Source organism: Sorghum bicolor, chromosome 4, assembly GCF_000003195.3.
Source record: "Sorghum bicolor cultivar BTx623 chromosome 4, Sorghum_bicolor_NCBIv3, whole genome shotgun sequence".
Classification (NCBI taxonomy): domain Eukaryota; kingdom Viridiplantae; phylum Streptophyta; class Magnoliopsida; order Poales; family Poaceae; genus Sorghum; species Sorghum bicolor.
Window position 1 is genome coordinate 56,168,726 of NC_012873.2, and position 17,652 is coordinate 56,186,377.

The 17,652-nt window shown below is 47.3% G+C and overlaps 1 protein-coding gene across 1 annotated transcript; it reads left to right on the forward strand.

Moving 5' to 3' along the window:
- On the forward strand, positions 12,487-17,472 carry LOC8059671 (pentatricopeptide repeat-containing protein At5g04810, chloroplastic). Its single transcript, XM_002452389.2, has 2 exons — positions 12,487-13,588; positions 15,994-17,472. Exons 1-2 carry the CDS (start codon positions 12,605-12,607, stop codon positions 17,056-17,058), a joined length of 2,049 nt encoding a protein of 682 aa, XP_002452434.1. The 5' UTR covers positions 12,487-12,604; the 3' UTR covers positions 17,059-17,472.

A 17,652-nucleotide genomic window follows, 5' to 3' on the forward strand; every position in this document is an offset into this window, starting at 1 on the left:
ATTTTTTTTTTCACATGAGAAATGCTATACAGCGATGTTTTGGAGAAATCCAACGCTCAAAATTTCTCTTCATCTTCTCCGGGGCCGATGGTCCTATAAATTAGGCGCTGATCAGACACAACTATATAATATAAATATTGTAAAACTTCTAGTAATAATGTATCGTTGTACTTTCTTAAAATTGCTAGAAAATTTATGAAATGCTTATGGTCCTATAATATGCTGAAGATTCAATTCTTAGATTTTCGTGTCCAAGTGTTTGTGGGGCTAAAATTAGCTCATAATATGTTGAAGCTTGATATGGGTCAACTTTTCTACCTATGGTTTTGTTAGTTGGATAAAAAGGTAGACTCAACGGATTTGTGGATAGGTCTGGCTCTATAGCTCATAATATGTTGAAGCTGGATATGGGTCAACTTTTCTACCCACCAATTCTCCAGGTGAGTTGCAAACCAAGAGAAATGCATAAGAGGATCAGGAATGCTGCTATTTGCCCACCGAGGGAAATGCTGCTATTTGCGGCATATTCTATTTTTTGGCAATTGGCAACAATTCAAATGAAGTTGTCTTTCAAAAGCAAAGATAAAATTGTCTTTCAAAAATAAAGTGAAAAATACAATTTAAATAAATTTGTCAGCCTGCCTCCCAACTTATATAGTGATTATGTCTTCATAATTAATATATAGCCTACCTCTCAACCCCACCCATATAGCCCTAGCACGATTGTAAAACTTAGCACTGTAATGTCTCGGCAGTGTGGACTTATAGCCTTATAGCATTATAAGTCAACCATATAGCATCAACTTGATCAAATGACTTGTTATAGCTTAGTGGTAAGTGGCCAGGAATTTGGGAGGGAGGACTGAGTTCCATTCCTATATTAATTCGCTCTATTTTTTTCATAGTATGTAGCCTTGAGTTTTCTTTCTCATATTATGCGGTACATATTTCTGAGTTTATTTCATACAAAAGTTAGATTCAGGCACCATGTAATAATATCCAAACAAGACAATAGATGCATCAAAATTTCATCTATCCACAAACAGATAATAAAAATAGAATGAAATATGAGTCTTCACTAAGAGCTTCGACATTGAAAATTATGACTTCAAACACTTTCCAGTGGCACTGTTATGTAAGTTCCATTCGGCTCAAGTACTCAATCGGAGATCCAGCTTCAGTCTCATTGCTCGGCCCTGTCAGCAAGTTTGTGTCCAATCGGTATATATTATCACAAATTCGATGTGGCTTCTACATTGAGATATTGAACATAATTGACAAAGAGTCCACGAGTGAAAAACATATTGAAACCAATACCGAAAGTATAAGTCGATGGTTTACTGTACATGCTTCCTTCAGCAGCTCTTAGACTCATCCAGGAAAACTCCTGGAGGCAATTATGATGTAGCGAATCACCACAACAGTTCTGCAAAACAAGGTTCAGAAGATTGATAGTACCAACCTAAATCAACAATATCAATGCACTGAATAATGGCAACTTCAATGAAAATTGTCATAATCAATACTTCTTAATTCTTATCATCTTGAAAGGATGAGGTTCAGATTTCTTATCAGCACCTGTTAGGCCCTAGGGACCTTAGGGTGTAGTGGTGTGAGGTGGAAGGCCGTGGCTTGAATGCCCGGCGACGAGGAGGAGGCGTCGTGCTCGGCGCCTGAGTAGTTGGGAAGAGAAGAGGCTAGCTGGGAGCCCAAAGGAGATAAATCTCAATCCCAGGCTGAAATCTTTATTAACTGAATTGTTCCATACTTATACTCAATCCTAACATACCTCTTAGCTACTTTTAAGAAAATAACCAACTAATTCTCCTATTTTACTAGCTTCATGGACATCGGGCTGGCTGGTGACCACGCACCAGCTATTCAGCGTGGCCCCCTAGTCAGCCACGACGCTGATACACTTTGCCCACCATAACATCTCTCCCTCTCTTGAGAAACAGCTCGTCCTCGAGCTGGAAGTCCGCGAAGCGAGCCTTGAAGTCGTCGACGTGCTCCCACATCGCGTCGGAGTCCGTCATGCCGGTCCACTGGATGAGCACATGCCACACCCCTCGGCGAAGCTGGGCACGCACTGCACATGCTGGCTGATGCAGTAAGCGCCCATTGTGAAGAGGAGGCAGGACCGGTGGTGTAGACGGCGACTGTCCCCGGAATGGCTTGAAAACACCCACATGGAACACATCATGTATGCGGGCACCCTTAGGAAGACGAAGCCTGTAGGCGACTGGACCAACGCGCTCCGTGACCTCGAACGGCCCGGCGTAACGCGGGCTGAGTTTGCCACGAAAGCCAGACAGCAAAGACTGCGCCGGATGATGTAGGAGGCGAAGAAGCACCCAATCCCCCACACTAAACTCCAGCGGACGATGCTTGGCGTCGTAGTACTTTTTGGCATAAGCTTGGGCTTGGAGAAGCCGATCTCGCACTTCAGCCAGGAAAGCGTCGCGGTCCCGGAGAAGAGCATCCACTGACTCCGTGGCAGCAGACCCTGCTGCGTATGGCAGCAAGGTAGGAGGAGGCCGCCCGAATACCACCTCGAATGTTGTCGCCCGCAGCGCCGAGTGGTAGGACGTATTATAGCAATATTCAGCCCACGGAAGCCATTCCAGCCATTTGCGTGGGCGATCACCAGTAAGGCACCTGACATACATAGCAATAATCTTGTTAAAAATTTCCGACTGGCCATCGGTTTGTGGGTGAAATGTCGTGCTCATCCGGAGCTGCACACTCGCCATCTTAAATAGATCCCGCCAGACATGACTCGTGAACACAGGATCACGGTCGCTGACGATGGACATTGGAAAACCATGGAGGCGCATGATGGCGTCAAAGAATGCTTTGGCCACCGTTGCTGCTGTATATGGGTGGCTCAACGGAATGAAGTGTGCATGCTTCCAGAAGCGATCAACAACCGTCAGGATCACGTTCTTGCCATTGACGCGGGGCAGCCCTTCAATGAAGTCAAGCGAGATATCTGCCTAGACTTGAGAAGGCACCTCGAGGGCTGGAGAAGGCCGGCCGGATGGAGCGCTTCTGTTTTGTTATGCTGGCACACAACACATGTGCTGACCAGGTCCTGTACCAAACGACGATCGTGGTCGATGAAGAAGTCCCGACGCAGCCGCTGGAGCGTCTTCTGGATGCCTTCATGACCGGCATGGGCCAGTTGTAGGACTACTGGCAGCACTGTCGATGATACTCGCACGACAACACAGGTGTCGTGCAGCACCAAGCCGTCGACGACGCGCCACAGGGCGCCCTGCTCAGCCACGACTCCATTGCGGTAAGCTCACAGCGTCGGATTCTCCTGAAGTTCACGGCGTAGGTCGTCGTACAGCCGAAAAGACAGCATGCTGGTCGTAGCAAGGCACGCATCCTCATCCTCCCCGTGAGAAAGGGCGTCGGCGACTGTATTGAGCCGACCCGGGCGGTACTCCACACTGAAATCATAGCCAAATAATTTGCTTACCCACTGATGTTGTGGCACGGTGGAAAGGCGCTGATCAAGTATGAACTTGAGAGCGTAGTGGTCAGTTCGAACGATGAAAGATCGGCCCCAAAGATAGGGACGCCAACGGTGCACCGCCTGCTCCAGTCCGATAAGTTCGCGCTCATAAGCCACAAGCTTCATATGACGTGCTGCAAATGGCCGGCTAAAGAAGGCGAGCGTGCCATCACCTTGATGGAGAACTACACCGAACCCTGAACCGGAGGCATCACAGTCGACGGTGAAGGGTTTGGTGAACTCCGGTAGCTGTAAAACTGGTGCGCCGGATAGGGCCCGTCTGAGGGATTCAAACGCCTCTGTCGGTATCGAAGACCATAGGAACCCATCCTTTTTGAGCAGCTGAGTCAGTGGGGTTGCTATGGAACCAAAGTCCTTGATGAACCGGTGATAGTAACTAGTCAGCCCCAAGAATCCACGGAGGCCACGCGCTGATCATGGTTGTGGCCAGGTAGTAATTGTGGAGACCTTGTCCTGATCCATGGTGTCACACCCGGATGTAAGAGAGCATTCGGGTGCCAAATCACATGTGCGCCAGGATCTCAAATTCACACACATGGACCGACATCATCAATGGTACAACACACAGTGTTCAAACGAATTACATAAATGAGAATAAACGTACCATTATTACAAGCCAGATGTTTATCAAAGTGCGAAGGGGAAACATAAGCTAAATTGTTCCATAAATAAAGGGGAAACTAAACGCCGACGTAGCAGGACCACCTTGCCACAGGAAGGTCGACGGCAGAACCACACGAGCCTAACAACCAGGAGACTCAGGGTAGTCCTCAGGGAAGTCGCAATTGTACTTCTGATCGTCCGAGCAACCTTTAATGATTATAGCAAGAGTGAGCTCATGTCGAACTCAGCAAGCACAGACGGAAAGTAAATGACATGCAAGGCTTAAAACAAGGTAAAGCTGACTCGGTTTGACTGCGGTAGCATTTTAATTGATCACTTTTAATTATGACAATTATTAGAACAACCTATTACTAATTATGAGTAGTATAAACCCAACCCTTAATTAGTGTAAGTAGTAATTAGCATCTTTTAAAAGACTATCCTAATTATTATAGTAATCCAGGGATTAACCCCAATTATTAACACAGGATAGCAATCCTGCCAACACGGAATAGCCATTCCGCCAAAACACGAGGTAGCAACCTCGTCAAGTTCCCTCTCCAAGTATCCAGTGTATCCAATTTGCTCATCAAGTGAGGGTCTGAGCCGCTCGTGACCGTGAGCACGGCTGATATATCAGTTTTACACTCTGCAAAGGTGTGCACGTTCACTCCAAGTCGTGATTCCCATTTGCCCGGGGTCGCGACTCCCCAAAACACTACCAAGGTGAGCAGGCAGGGTTTCACTACGAGACCTTTCACAGGGTCCAACTAATAGGATGCCACTCGTAAGTTTTTGCCGGGGCGCGCGGCAGCCGTGCCCATAGCAATGGGACCCCGAACTGACCGACCTCTTAATATGAATACCCAAGCTACATTCCTTACGCCTACCCGGAAAGTAACACCCTACCAGTGGAGGTCGTGCTAATTAGTCAAGCCAGAGCCCATATAGCTTGGAGCTGCACTGTAAGTCCCAGGGGGCCGCTCCCTGACTAAGTCCTTACGGAGAGCAGAGACGGGTACGCCCGGCAAACCGGACCACCAACGGTACCCGCTCCCCCTTTCACCACCATCATCACGATGCTCGTAAGCATCCATCATCGCCATCACCATAGTGACCAAAGGTTCAGCACAATTTAAGCATCAAGTTGAGTAGAGAGTAATTCTTGTTTAAACATGTGTATAAGATGAGTAGGGCAGCTAAGCAAATCTAGTATGGCCTAGTCTACCCATATACATAACCCCAGGTGAACAAGAAATAGTAAGTAAAGCTAGTCATGTCCTTAGGATTTTGCATTCATTGGACACATGCATATAAAGTAAATGACATTAATGAGTAGGTTCAAAATGATCAAACGGTGTCTGCACTTGCCTTGATCGAAGTCGGGTTGCTCGAACTCAGCGGGATCCTGAACCTCTTCCTTCACAAACGTCTCGTTGGCTATACGCGACAATCATCAATCATAGGAACAATACATGCAAGCAAACAAACTTAATCAGAAACAGTACACCAAAACATGCGAAAACAGAAAGCAACTGCACTACTGTAATCTACTCGACGAAACGAAACCATAGCGACCAGAATCACCTAAATCGGAGTTACGATGCAAAAGTTATGGCTAAAACAAGTTGAATGGCATTTCTGCAGATAAACTGAACTATTTTTCGTAATTAAAACTAATTAAAACTGAATTAAAACTCATTTTGGATTAAATAAACAAATTCTAACCGAGCCAGGGGTTAAACTGCAAAAACTAAGAGCATAAACTTAAATATTTTTGAAAGAACTGGACTGCGGGTTGATTTTGAATAAGCCCGAGGGCTTTTCTGCAAAGCGGCAGGGGCGTGCGGGCTGGCCAGCTTGGCTGGCCACGTGGCGGCCGGTGAGTGGCCGGTCCACAGCACTATGCTGTAGACCGGGGCGCGGGGCAGGGCGGCCGCGGTCCATGGGGGACCGCGCCTGCGGGAGAGGCGTCGGCGGCGGCGTGGACCCGGTCCACGTGGACCGGCCGCACGGGGGCGCAGGGCCGCGGTCCACGGTGGACCGCGCGCAGGGGCGGCCGGCGGGCGGCGGTGGCGCCATTGGCGCCGCCCGGAGCTCGCCGCGGCGGCGGTTCGGGGCGCGGGGAGGCGAGCCAAGGGCACCGGCGGGGTCGGCACGACGAGGCGAACGCGATGACGGCCTCACCTCCGCGAAACGATGACGGCAAAGAGAAGCTCGACGGCGGCGGCGCGGATTTCGACGAAAACGGCGGCGGCGCTGCGAACTTGCGGCTCGGGGTTTGCGCTAGGGTTTTGGGGGGGGCGCGGACGGTTGTGGCGGCCTTTAAATAGGTGGGGACGGGCCGGGGTCCTCGATCCGCGCGCGGCACGGAAGTCGGAGCCGGCCGTTCCGGTCCGTCTCCGATTCGGCCGGAGGTAGATGATGACAGGTGGGTCCCACCTACGGGGCCCACCAGTCAGCGGGCGGCAGAGAGAGCAGGGGCAGGGGGCGCTGCTGCCGTGCGGCTGGGCCGCGCGCGGTTGCGGGCCGGGGAGGGGAGGCGCTGCCCACTTCCCTTTCTTTTTTTTATTTTCAAAACAGATTTCCTCCTATTTAAATCTTTCTTCCAACAAAATAATTCAAGCACAAGCAAGCAAGTCAAACAAAAATAAATGCAGCGGCATGAATGCACACGAACAAGTTTTCTACCTTATATTTAATTTTACTTAATTTTGTAAATTATTTAATAATTTTCTGGAAATTCAAATTGAGCCAAAATTAAGTCAAATTTAAACTAAATTTGAAATTCAAAAATTTGGAGTGTTATACATGGCCACACCCTTTGCTGAAATAACATGACCTAGGTACTGAACATTCGGTTGAGCGAAGGAGCACTTGCTGTGTTTGAGGCGGAGCTAATGAACACGGAGGGCAGACAGTACTGCGTTCACGTGTTGTAAGTGCGAGGACCACGAAGGGCTGTAGATGAGGATATCATCAAAGAACACCAAGACAAACTTGCGAAGGAATGGCCGGAGCATTGCATTCATCAAACTCTGGAACGTGACCGGCGCATTTGTCAAGCCAAACGGCATGACCAGAAATTCAAAATGGCCCTCATAGGTGCGGAACGTTGTTTTCTCAATGTCCGCTGCGTTCATTTGAACTTGGTGGTACCCGGAGCGCAAATCCAATTTAGTAAAGAAGCTGGCGCCTTTCAACTCATCTAACAGTTCTTCAACCACAGGAATTGGGAACTTATCCTTAACTGTGTGCTGGTTCAGCGCGCGGTAATCCACACAAAACCTCCAAGAGCCATCGTGCTTCTTCACTAAAAGCACCGACGCCGAAAACGCCGACATGCTTGGTCTGATGATGCCCTGCTGCAGCATAGTGGCACACTGTTTTTCCAACTCATCTTTCTGGAGCTGAGGGTATTGATAAGGGCGAACTGCCACCGACGGCGTGTTGGGCAGCAGATGGATGTGGTGGTCACAGGTCCGGGCCGGGGGCAGCCCCTGCGGTTCAGCAAACACATCATCAAAAGAGTGCAGCAAGGTGTCTAGCAGTTGTGGCTCGTTGTGTATAGCATGGAGTCGGCGCGTCGACTGGACATCATGGCGGGTAGAGCCAATGCCCCGCCAGAACACACGCCGGTCGCCACGTGTGAAGGCCATGCAGAGGTCGTCAAAATCCCAGAGAATCGGCCCCAGGGTGCGGAGGAACAAGACGCCAAGGACCATGTCCCACTTATCAAGTGGAATTGAGTAGCAGTCCACCGAAAAGAACTCATCGACAATGCGGATGCCCATATCACGTGCTAGCCCACGGCAGGCCACGCGGTCACCATTGGCGACAATGACGCCCGCTCCTGGACAGGGGGCGAACTGCAGGCCGACACGGTGAGCGACGTCGCCACAGACGAAGTTATGGGTGGAACCGGAGTCCAGGAGGGCGATGAAATGCTCGTTGCGGATGGTTACATAAATCTGCATAGTGTCCTGGATGCGTATGCCCGCAATGGCGCCCAAGGAGATCATAGCTAGGTGCTGATCCGGCAGTGCTGAGGCAGCTGAGTCCTCTATCTTCTCATCATCCTCATCTGGCTCTTTGACAATATAATCTACAGCCTCCAAATAAAAGAGACGAGCACACTTATGGCCTTGAATGTAGGGCTCATCACAATTATAGCAGAGACCCTACTTGCGGCGCTCAGACATCTCTGCCGGGGACAGCCTTTTGAAAGGCTGCGGAGTAGGTGATGCAGTGGATGATGTCGAAGACCCTGTGCTGGGTAGCGCCTGCATCGAGCTCACCACGACGCGTCGAGGGTCCCGGGGTGCTGGGAGGGCAAGCTGTGTAGGTGTGTTGCGACGCTCATAAGCACGTGCCAAGCGCATGGCCTGCTGTAGATCTCGAGGGTCGTGGAGCTCGACTCGATCCGGATGTGCTCCGGTAAACCCCCCAAAAACAGCTGAGCCTGTTGGTATAGCGTTAGGCGTCCAGCATGTGCCAAGCATGCCAGGAACGCTTCTAGGTAGGTGGCAACATCCGTGGTGAACGACAGTCGCGCCAATTCCGCCAGATGGTTGGTGGTTAGAGGCGGACTGAAGCGCTAATGACAGAGTTGCTTGAATTCCTCCCAAGATGGCGCGCCGGTATCGCGCTCAATGACGTAGTACCACTGTTGTAGTGGTCCTAGTAGATGGAAAGAGGCCAGCCACACTTTGTCGATGTTGCGGGTGCGCTGGGCGTTGAAGAAGTGCTCACAGCAGTTGAACCACCCCAAGGGGTCTTCTTTGCCGTCATACATTGGGAAGGACAGTTTGTGATAGCGCGGCACGCCCGCTGCTTCAGGATCCGGTGGTACATGAACACGCGGAGGTGGCAGCGCATCAACGTGACCTCCGTTCATGATGGACGATAGCGAGGGCACCGGGGATGGCGAGTGTGCGAAGTTGATCTGCATGATCGGCACCTGGCCCGTCGTCAGCGCCTACGGTGGACACGTGGTGACCGGCGCAACAGTAGAGGGCGCCGTCAGTGTAGCCGCCGGCGCTGGGGTGGTGGACGTGGCCTCGGGCGCGACCGGTGGTGGCAGCAGTGGAAGACCACCAAACCCGGGCAAGCCCAGGGTGGGCTGCAGCGTTGAGTTCCCATATGGAACGCCCTCCATGGCTAAAACACGCAGTGCCAGGTCACCCATCTGGCGCTGCATGCCCAGGATGGCCGTGGTGAGCGCATCCAGTGCGCTGGTGGTGTCCGTCGGCAGTGGAGGAGAGGGGGATCAAGGCGGCGGAGGTGGACAGCGGCGCCGTCGCAAATGCTTCAACGGAGGTCTGGTTGGCGGAGGAGGAGCCAGGGCCTGACATTGATACCAGGTTGTTAGGCCCTAGGGACCTTAGGGCGTAGTGGTGTGAGGTGGAAGGCCGTGGCTTGAATGCCCGACGACGAGGAGGAGGCGCCGTGCTCGGCGCCTGAGTAGATGGGAACGTGAGAAGAGGCTAGCTAGGAGCCCAAAGGAGATACTAGTGTGTATTCATGTTCTCCTTCAGGTTTAAAGTTCTAATAAAAGTTGACGTTATCGACCGTCAATAGCCACGAATGAACTATCGTTCCTACAATAATCATATATCTAAAAGAGGTGCAACCACATAAGACCTCTCTGTACAATAATCATATATCTAAAAGAGGTGCAACCACATAGGACCTCTCTGGTGAGGATACAAGTGGTATGAAGAATCTCATTCCTCATTTACCATAAGAAAAGATCTTATTCATCATTTATCATGAGTAGTATGTCAGTTTGTGTTTACTTTTTTTAAGAGAAAGGGTGCTCATAGACACTAATTAGAGCAAGGTCAATAATAAAGCCAAGTGCTTTATAAGCCAAGTGATTAGAGCCAAGTTATACAGTAAATTGTCTCATACTTGTTTCGAATACACCTTCTCTTTCCTATTACTCCTCACAACACTTGCTATTTGGGTCCACCACTACTTATGCATCCGTGTCCAGCTTGTTGCTTGCATAAGAGCCAAACTATTATCTCTCATGTCTTCTCTACTCCACATCAGCATTAGCTTGACTATAAGCCTATTATTATACCTGCTTTTATGGATATATTAATTCTGGTCGTTAATGGCCGAGAGAAAATCGTCAATGACATGTGAATCTTTGATTTATGATGTACTCAACGATTCCATGTTCTTTTAGCCATTAAAACATGTTTTGGTTTTGTTTTCTAGAACATTCAATGTCGTAGCATGTCTTAGGTTCTAAGGTTCGTTAGCAGATTCACCTTTAAGATGATACATCTGATCTGACTGCGGTGTTTGCCCCATAGGAGAAGACGGAGTAATTTGAGTAAAACATTATTTCTTAATTATTTTAGGTCATTTCCTAATTTAAGATGTACTCGCCCTAAATTCTAATATCATCCTCAATTCCTCATCTCCTTCGTCACTCGATTTTAAGGAACATATGATGTACGCTCCTGATTCATGACGATATATTTCGTCTTTTATCAAAAAGTGGTGGCAATAGAACTTTTATCATAGTAGGTTTTGTCATTAATATAAGAAAAGTGGCAATAGAACTTTTCTAATGAGCTTGTTTGTATCTTCGAGTTTTGACACTTTTCATTCATAAGTTGATATATCAACTATTTTTCAATGGCGAGTATACTATTGTTAATTTCAAAATAGACTTCTAAATGTTATAATTGAATTTCCGAGTACGGAAATAGTGATCAGAACAAAATAAACAATACCAATAGAAACAAACTTAAGAGCATCTTCAACAGTTAGCAAATGACTTTTCATCTATAATTTTTTTAGCGGAATGAGAAAAAACCATCTCCAACAGTTTGACATTCCAATTCCCCATCTTTACTAACTTGACATATCTCTGTGTCTAGTGCACTGATATGCGCGCGGGCTCCGTGCTTGACATCGGTCTTTTTCCTCATGCTTAGCGGAACTGTTCGTTCATTTAGTGGGGCTCTTCGTTCGCTTAGCGGGGCTCTTCGTTTTGTCAGCGGGTTTTTGAATTTATAGAAATGAAATTTGGCAAACTGTTAGAGATGAGTTTTTTTCCTCTCTATATTATTTTAGAAGTTGGCAAATAATAAAATTTGAGAAACGATTTAGAATGCTAGCGATGGTTTTAGAGCAGGAGCAGGTGGTGGTAAGCCTAGGCAAAAATAACCGACAACCGAAATAACCGGAACCGAAACCGAAATAACCGAAACCAAAAATTTCGGTTAGCTGTTCGGTTCTCAGTTCTCAGGAACCGAACTAACCGATCAAATTTCGGTTCCCAGGCTCGGTTAATCGAAAGAACCGAAATAACCGAAATTCATAAAACAAGCCCAATAAACCTTACAACATAGGCCTAATACCACCTTAACCCTAAATATAAAAAGTGAATGACACCTTCTCATAGCCTCACATCCTCACATTTTTTTTTAAAATAACGACATCTTGCTTTTTAAAAAATATTTTTTCCTATTTTCCTATTGTTTTTTATGCTTGTGTAAATTTTCGGTTAGTTCGGTCGGAACCGGAACCGAACCGGACTAACCGAAACCGATTTTGCTCGGTTCCAAGATTTGTGAAGAACCGATCGGTTCCTATTTGTAGAGAACCGAATTTGTGTCAAAAACCGAAGAACCGAACCGAACCGAGGAACCGAACGCCCAGGCTGAGGTGGTGGAACAAAAATGAGTGTTATCTCAGATGCATTCAAATCATCGAATCATCAGTTGTCTATCTCATTAGGCCTTGTTTACCTTCAAGATCCTTTATCACATCAAATCTTTAGGCGCATGTATAGAACATTAAATATAGATTAAAAAATAATCAATCGTACAATTTACCTATAATTTTCAAAACAAATATTTTAAACCTAATTAGTCTAGGATTTAATAATAATTATCAAATACAAATACAAACAAAAATACTCCCTCCGTCCCAAATTATAAGTCACTCCAAGAATCTTGGAGAGTCAAATTTTTTCAAGTTTGACCAAATTTATATAGCAAAATAATAATATTTTTGGTACCAACCAAGTATCATTAGATTCTTTGTTAGTTATATTTTCATAGTGTACCTATTTTATGACATAAATCTTTATATTTCTCTATATATTTTTTGTCAAACTTGAAAATACTTTGACTCTCCAAGATTCTTGGAATGACTTATAATTTGGAACGGAGGGAGTACTACCCTAAACAAATCTGAAATTTTTTCACGGACCAAACAAGGCGTAAGAAAAAACCCGCTGACGCGATACACAGTACGCTATCAACCAAGCTAGGGGCAGCATGCAGAAACATCCGTCGGATCGGTGGATCCACGGTGCAGATCGAGGCGCGGTTCTCCCCGTCGCCGTAGGGTTTTTGTCCTCGCTTCTCTTACCAAGTTACCAGAGCCACCTCCTCCGTCGGCCGCAGCTACCCCACGCCGTCGGCCGCCATGAGAGCCCTCCTCTCCCTCTCCCGTCTTGCCCGACGGGTTCCAGCTTCTCTCGCCCCTGTAAGCGCGCCGACAACATTCCTCCTCCGGCACATCCATGCCGACGTCCCTCCGCCGCCGCCGCCACCGCCACCTCATGACTCGCCGCTCTTCGTCTCCCGCATCCTCGAATCGGAGCCGAGCCTGACCCCGAACGCCGAGTCGGAGCCGGCATCCGATCCGATCCTCGACGAGTTTCTCGCGCGATTCGTGGCTGCCTTCCGCCCGCGACTCACGGCTGCCTTCCCCAACCATGACCGTGACGTGCTCGACGAAATGCTCCGCCTCGTCGCGGACGCCGTGCTGTGCCGCCTCACTGGGGCCGACCGGGGGCCCGATGCTATCGAGCTCAATGACGACCTCTGGGCGGTCGTATGGGAGGTCAGCGCCTCCGTGCGCGAGGCTATGCGCCGGGATCAGGTCCGCGCCGACCTCCGCCAATACCTTCACTGCGACGAGGTTAAGGAGATGACGCGGTTCGCTGTCGATGTCGGCATCCGCGGTGCCATGCTCCGGGAGCTCCGCTTCAAGTGGGCCCGCGAGAAGCTCGATGAGGTCGAGTTCTATCGAGGCCTTGATGACAAGCGCTCCGATGCTGAGGCCGCCGCTGACCCGGCGCCTGCGCCTGTGCCGAGGCTGACCGCTTTGCCGAAGAGGAAGGGAGAGGTGAAGTTCACGATGTACGGACTGGACATGTCTGACCCAAAGTGGGCTGAGGTGGCGGAGCGAGTGGCGGAGGCTGAGGCGCATTTTGTGCCTGAGGAGGCCAAGGCTGTAGAAGGGAGGGCGAAGAAGGCCGAGGAGCGGCTGCTGTTGGTTGACCCGAGGAGAGGAGATCCGGTGCCTGCCATTGAGGAGTGGAAGGAGGATCTCCGGCCAAAACGTGTTGATTGGATAGCACTGCTTGAGCGGATTAAGGCACGGAATGTCGAGTTGTACCTCAAGGTGAGATCTTTGGTAACACTGAAAGCTTGTGCATCGTGCTGCAATGTTTGTTTGCTAGTGTTTTTTTTTCTTTTTGCATGTAGTAAAATTCTTCCTTTCTCCACAAGTTTCTCGCTGTAAACTACTTGAATTATGGCTAGAATATGTAACTAGTTACCTGTTTTCGCTGGGTGAATAGTAGAGATATCCTGGATCGACTCAGACAATAATAGCTTAACCTGGATGGAGAGACATAGAGTGTGCTTGGACGTTTTCATTCTTAGAGAAGAAAGTTGTATGATGAGAAGCATTTTCTGGAACAATATTTTGGGGACATAGGGAGTTAAGTTGTATTTTATTGGGCCATTTCGTCCTTTGAACCTAGTGACACTAAGCTTATTTGGACCTCAACTTTCAGAAATTGTTCGTGGGCTTACTGGAAGTGAATACTCCCTCCGTCCCAAATTATAAGTCATTCCAAGAATCTTGGAGAGTCAAAGTTTTTCAAGTTTGACCAAATTTATATAGCAAAATAATAACATTTTTGGTACCAACCAAGTATCATTAGATTCTTTGTTAGTTATATTTTCATAGTGTACCTATTTTATAACATAAATTTTTATATTTCTCTCTATATTTTTGGTCAAACTTAAAAATGCTTTGACTCTCCAAGATTCTTGGAATGACTTATAATTTGGAACGGAGGGAGTACTAGATTACCCTGAAATATTTCATTCCAAACTTATTGTGCTTGGGCAAAACAGATTGACACAAATTGTCTGCATAGTGATCTGTGGTGTTTTCCAATATCTTTTGAGCCCATCTTATCATGTCTATCAAGTGCGATCAAATTTGATCATAAACTTCTGGAGATCATTATGCCCTTCACCTTCAGACAAGGGTTATGACTCTAGAATTTCTGAAAACTTTAATGAGTAGTTCTCGTAAGTTCCTCTCCCACAAGGTGATTATCATTTGACACACGTTTGGCAGGAGTTCATGTTTGCCAGTTATGCACATGTGGTTGCGGGGGAGGGAGGGCATTGATTTGAGGCTTCGGTGGGGGTGCTATGGGTGCCACTGGTCAGCAACCTGGTGTTTCAGAAGGGTGGTATGTAGGAGAGAGGGCTGTTGTCAGGGAGGGTCAGGCATGGCTGCCATTGAGTTCGAGGAGAAAGAGGGGCATTATTCATGTGAATGGGGATTTTGAGATATGTTAGCCCTGGCAAGTCTTCCCTAGATTCAGGGTGGGCACGGATTAGGCAATGCAAGCCACTGTGGATTAAGGCATGGACAGGGGGTTTTTGGTAGATGTGGATTGGGGGGAGAGGGAGGCGGGGATGCTGGAGCAGTTACTTGCTGCAGACGGGTGGGACAGAGAGGCCGTTAGTGGCCTGGGGGTTGGCGAAATGCGGGGCCTGCTTATTGCTGCCGAAGTCAGGTGAGGCGGCCTACCACATCCTGCTCAGTGTCCCCTGTGCGATCAGGCTGACAAAGATGTTAAACATCTGCTCACTTCCTGTGTCTTTGCACAACTGTTCTGGTCCAGAATCTTTATACCGATGGGATTGCAGGAGCCTGGTTCCCCAACGACATGAATCTCTATTTGCTGTGTGGTGGTGCAAATCAATCAAGAAAGTTTAGGACAAGAGGAAGGGAGTGAATACTGTCATTATCTCGGGAGCTTGGCTAAATCTGTGTGGTTTTGAGGGTGCCAGCCCAAATAAATATCAACACCGTTATTCAGGCCCTCAATGAGGAGCGTCATCTTTGGTGTCTAGTGGTTGCACGTGATCTTAACACCCTTGCTTTGGGTCAAGTTAGCTAAGCTTAGCGTCTTAGTTTTCAGCGGTCTGGTCTCACCTGTGTTTGGTTTTTTATTAGTCCAAACCTTTTATGCTCCCAACCCACCTCATAGTCCAGCCCGGAACTAGGTGTTTGGTTTTCAACGGTCTGATCTCACCTGTTTGGTTTTTTATTAGTCCAAACTTTTTTATGTTCCCAACCCACCTCATAGCCCAGCCTGGAATGAGGCGGTCTTATTTGTAAGGGGTTGTTTTTCTCTCTCTTAATACAAAGATATGCAGCTCTCCTGCGTATTCGAGAAAAAAGGTTGTATCTTAGACTGGCTTTTACAAGGTCAACCACAAATTCACAATGCTTATGTCAGCTCACTTGCGCTCACTGACGATTTAGTCAGCTTCACTATCTTCATGTCTCCCCCCCCCCCACCCCCCCCAACACATCCACACACAACTACTCTCCTCCAAAACAGTGTATGAGTTAGGCAGTAGGCATTTAAATGTATTTGGTCAGCTAAATATGTTATTAGCCATGGTTATTTATGTTAATCAATTGTTTAGTTACCTTAAAAAAAAGAAATGTTTTCACACCACTTAACATATGCTATGTATTCGAACTTACAGGTTGCTGAAATTCTGCTAGATCAAGAATCTTTTGAGGCAAACATCCGAGATTACTCAAAATTAATTGATCTTCACGCTAAAGCAAATCATGTGGAAAGCGCAGAGAGAGTACTTGGTAAAATGAAAGAGAAGGGTATTGCACCTGATGTCATCACATCCATCGTATTAGTCCACATGTATAGCAAGGCAGGCAATCTAGAGCAGGCCAAGGAGGCTTTTGAATTTATTCGAAGGGAGGGTTTTAAACCAGATCTGAAACTCTTCAGTTCAATGATTAATTGCTATATCAACCATGGAGAACCAGAAGAAGCAGAAAATCTGATAAAATCTATGAGGGGCACACGTGTCATTGTCAAACCCACTAGAGAAATCTACACAGACATTGTACGAGCATATGCTCAGCGAGGCATGATGACATGTGCACAGAGGGTTCTTAATATGATGACACATGATGAAATCAAGCCTACAGAGGAACTCTATGCAATATGTATAGAAGCATATGGACGTATTGGTGATCCTATTCAAGCCCGTGCCATGTTTGATCAAATCAGGAGGAGGCTTGGACACGAACCAGGTGACAGTTCAATTGCTGGTGTGGTGGCTGCGCACATCGAGAAGAACCAACTAGACGAGGCTTTGCAGTGGTTGCTGAGTTTAGAGAAGGAAGGAGTTGAACTTGGTGTCAAGACGAACCTCGTGTTACTGGATTGGCTGTCTATGTTGCAGCTAGTTCTGGAGGCTGAACAGCTTGTGCAGAAGATAAAGAAGCTTGGAGAAGAGCCCATAGAAGTCCATGTGTTCCTTGCCGGTATGTATGCAAAGTCTCGCCAGGAAGAGAAAGCCCGCAGGTCCCTCAAGATCTTGGAAGAGAAGAAGAAACTATTGAAGTCTGATCAGTTTGAGAGGGTTATAAGAGGCCTTCTTGATGGTGGGTTCTCAGAAGAGGCAAATAAATACTACAAAATGATGAAATCCTGTGGTTTTGAACCATCAGAAACAATCGAGGTCGGTGTTAAGGCTAGTCTCAGGATTAGGGGTGCTTCTCGTCACATTGGCAGGCATTGAGATTAGGGCCTGTATGCTGGTAGAGTGGCAGCGATCTACTGGGCACGCAGGCAAGCAAGGAGGGATTCTGGTGTGAGAACCTTGTGGCACTGACACGGCACAATCAAATTGACCAAACTCAGTGCTGAAAGATAGCTTGGCCATTTTTCTTTTCTGGTTATCAATTGTCTGAAGGCACGACGTTGCTTCCATAGACTATGAAATTAATAGGCCCTGGTTTCATGATTTTGTTGTTTTCAGTGATCAGGATTTTCACTTGTATTAGATGAGGTTTGAAGTGATTGTAACACTGATCCATCTTCCAGGTTTTCAAAGAAAACATATATCCGCGAATAGTGATTATTGCTGTGTTCAGACATACAATGATGTAAGTTAATTAATAAATATTCCCTCAATGATGTAAGTTAATAAATATTCCCTGCGGCCTCCGGTCACGATGGTTCACTAAAACTGCATACATCAACAACTTTTAAATTATTGAGTCTGGAAACACACAAATTATATATGTGTAGATTCGCATTAGAAAATACTTTTGAAGTTTTAGGAGTTTAAGAAACATTTTAAAAGATAATAGAGGTTAAAAACATTTAACAG

Bases quoted from the DNA above. Each gene is read 5' to 3' on its own strand.
- LOC8059671 (XM_002452389.2), top strand. From the start codon at position 12,605: ATGAGAGCCCTCCTCTCCCTCTCCCGTCTTGCCCGACGGGTTCCAGCT. The intron at 13,589-15,993 runs GTGAGATCTTTG...TCGAACTTACAG, and splicing joins ATGTCGAGTTGTACCTCAAG to GTTGCTGAAATTCTGCTAGA.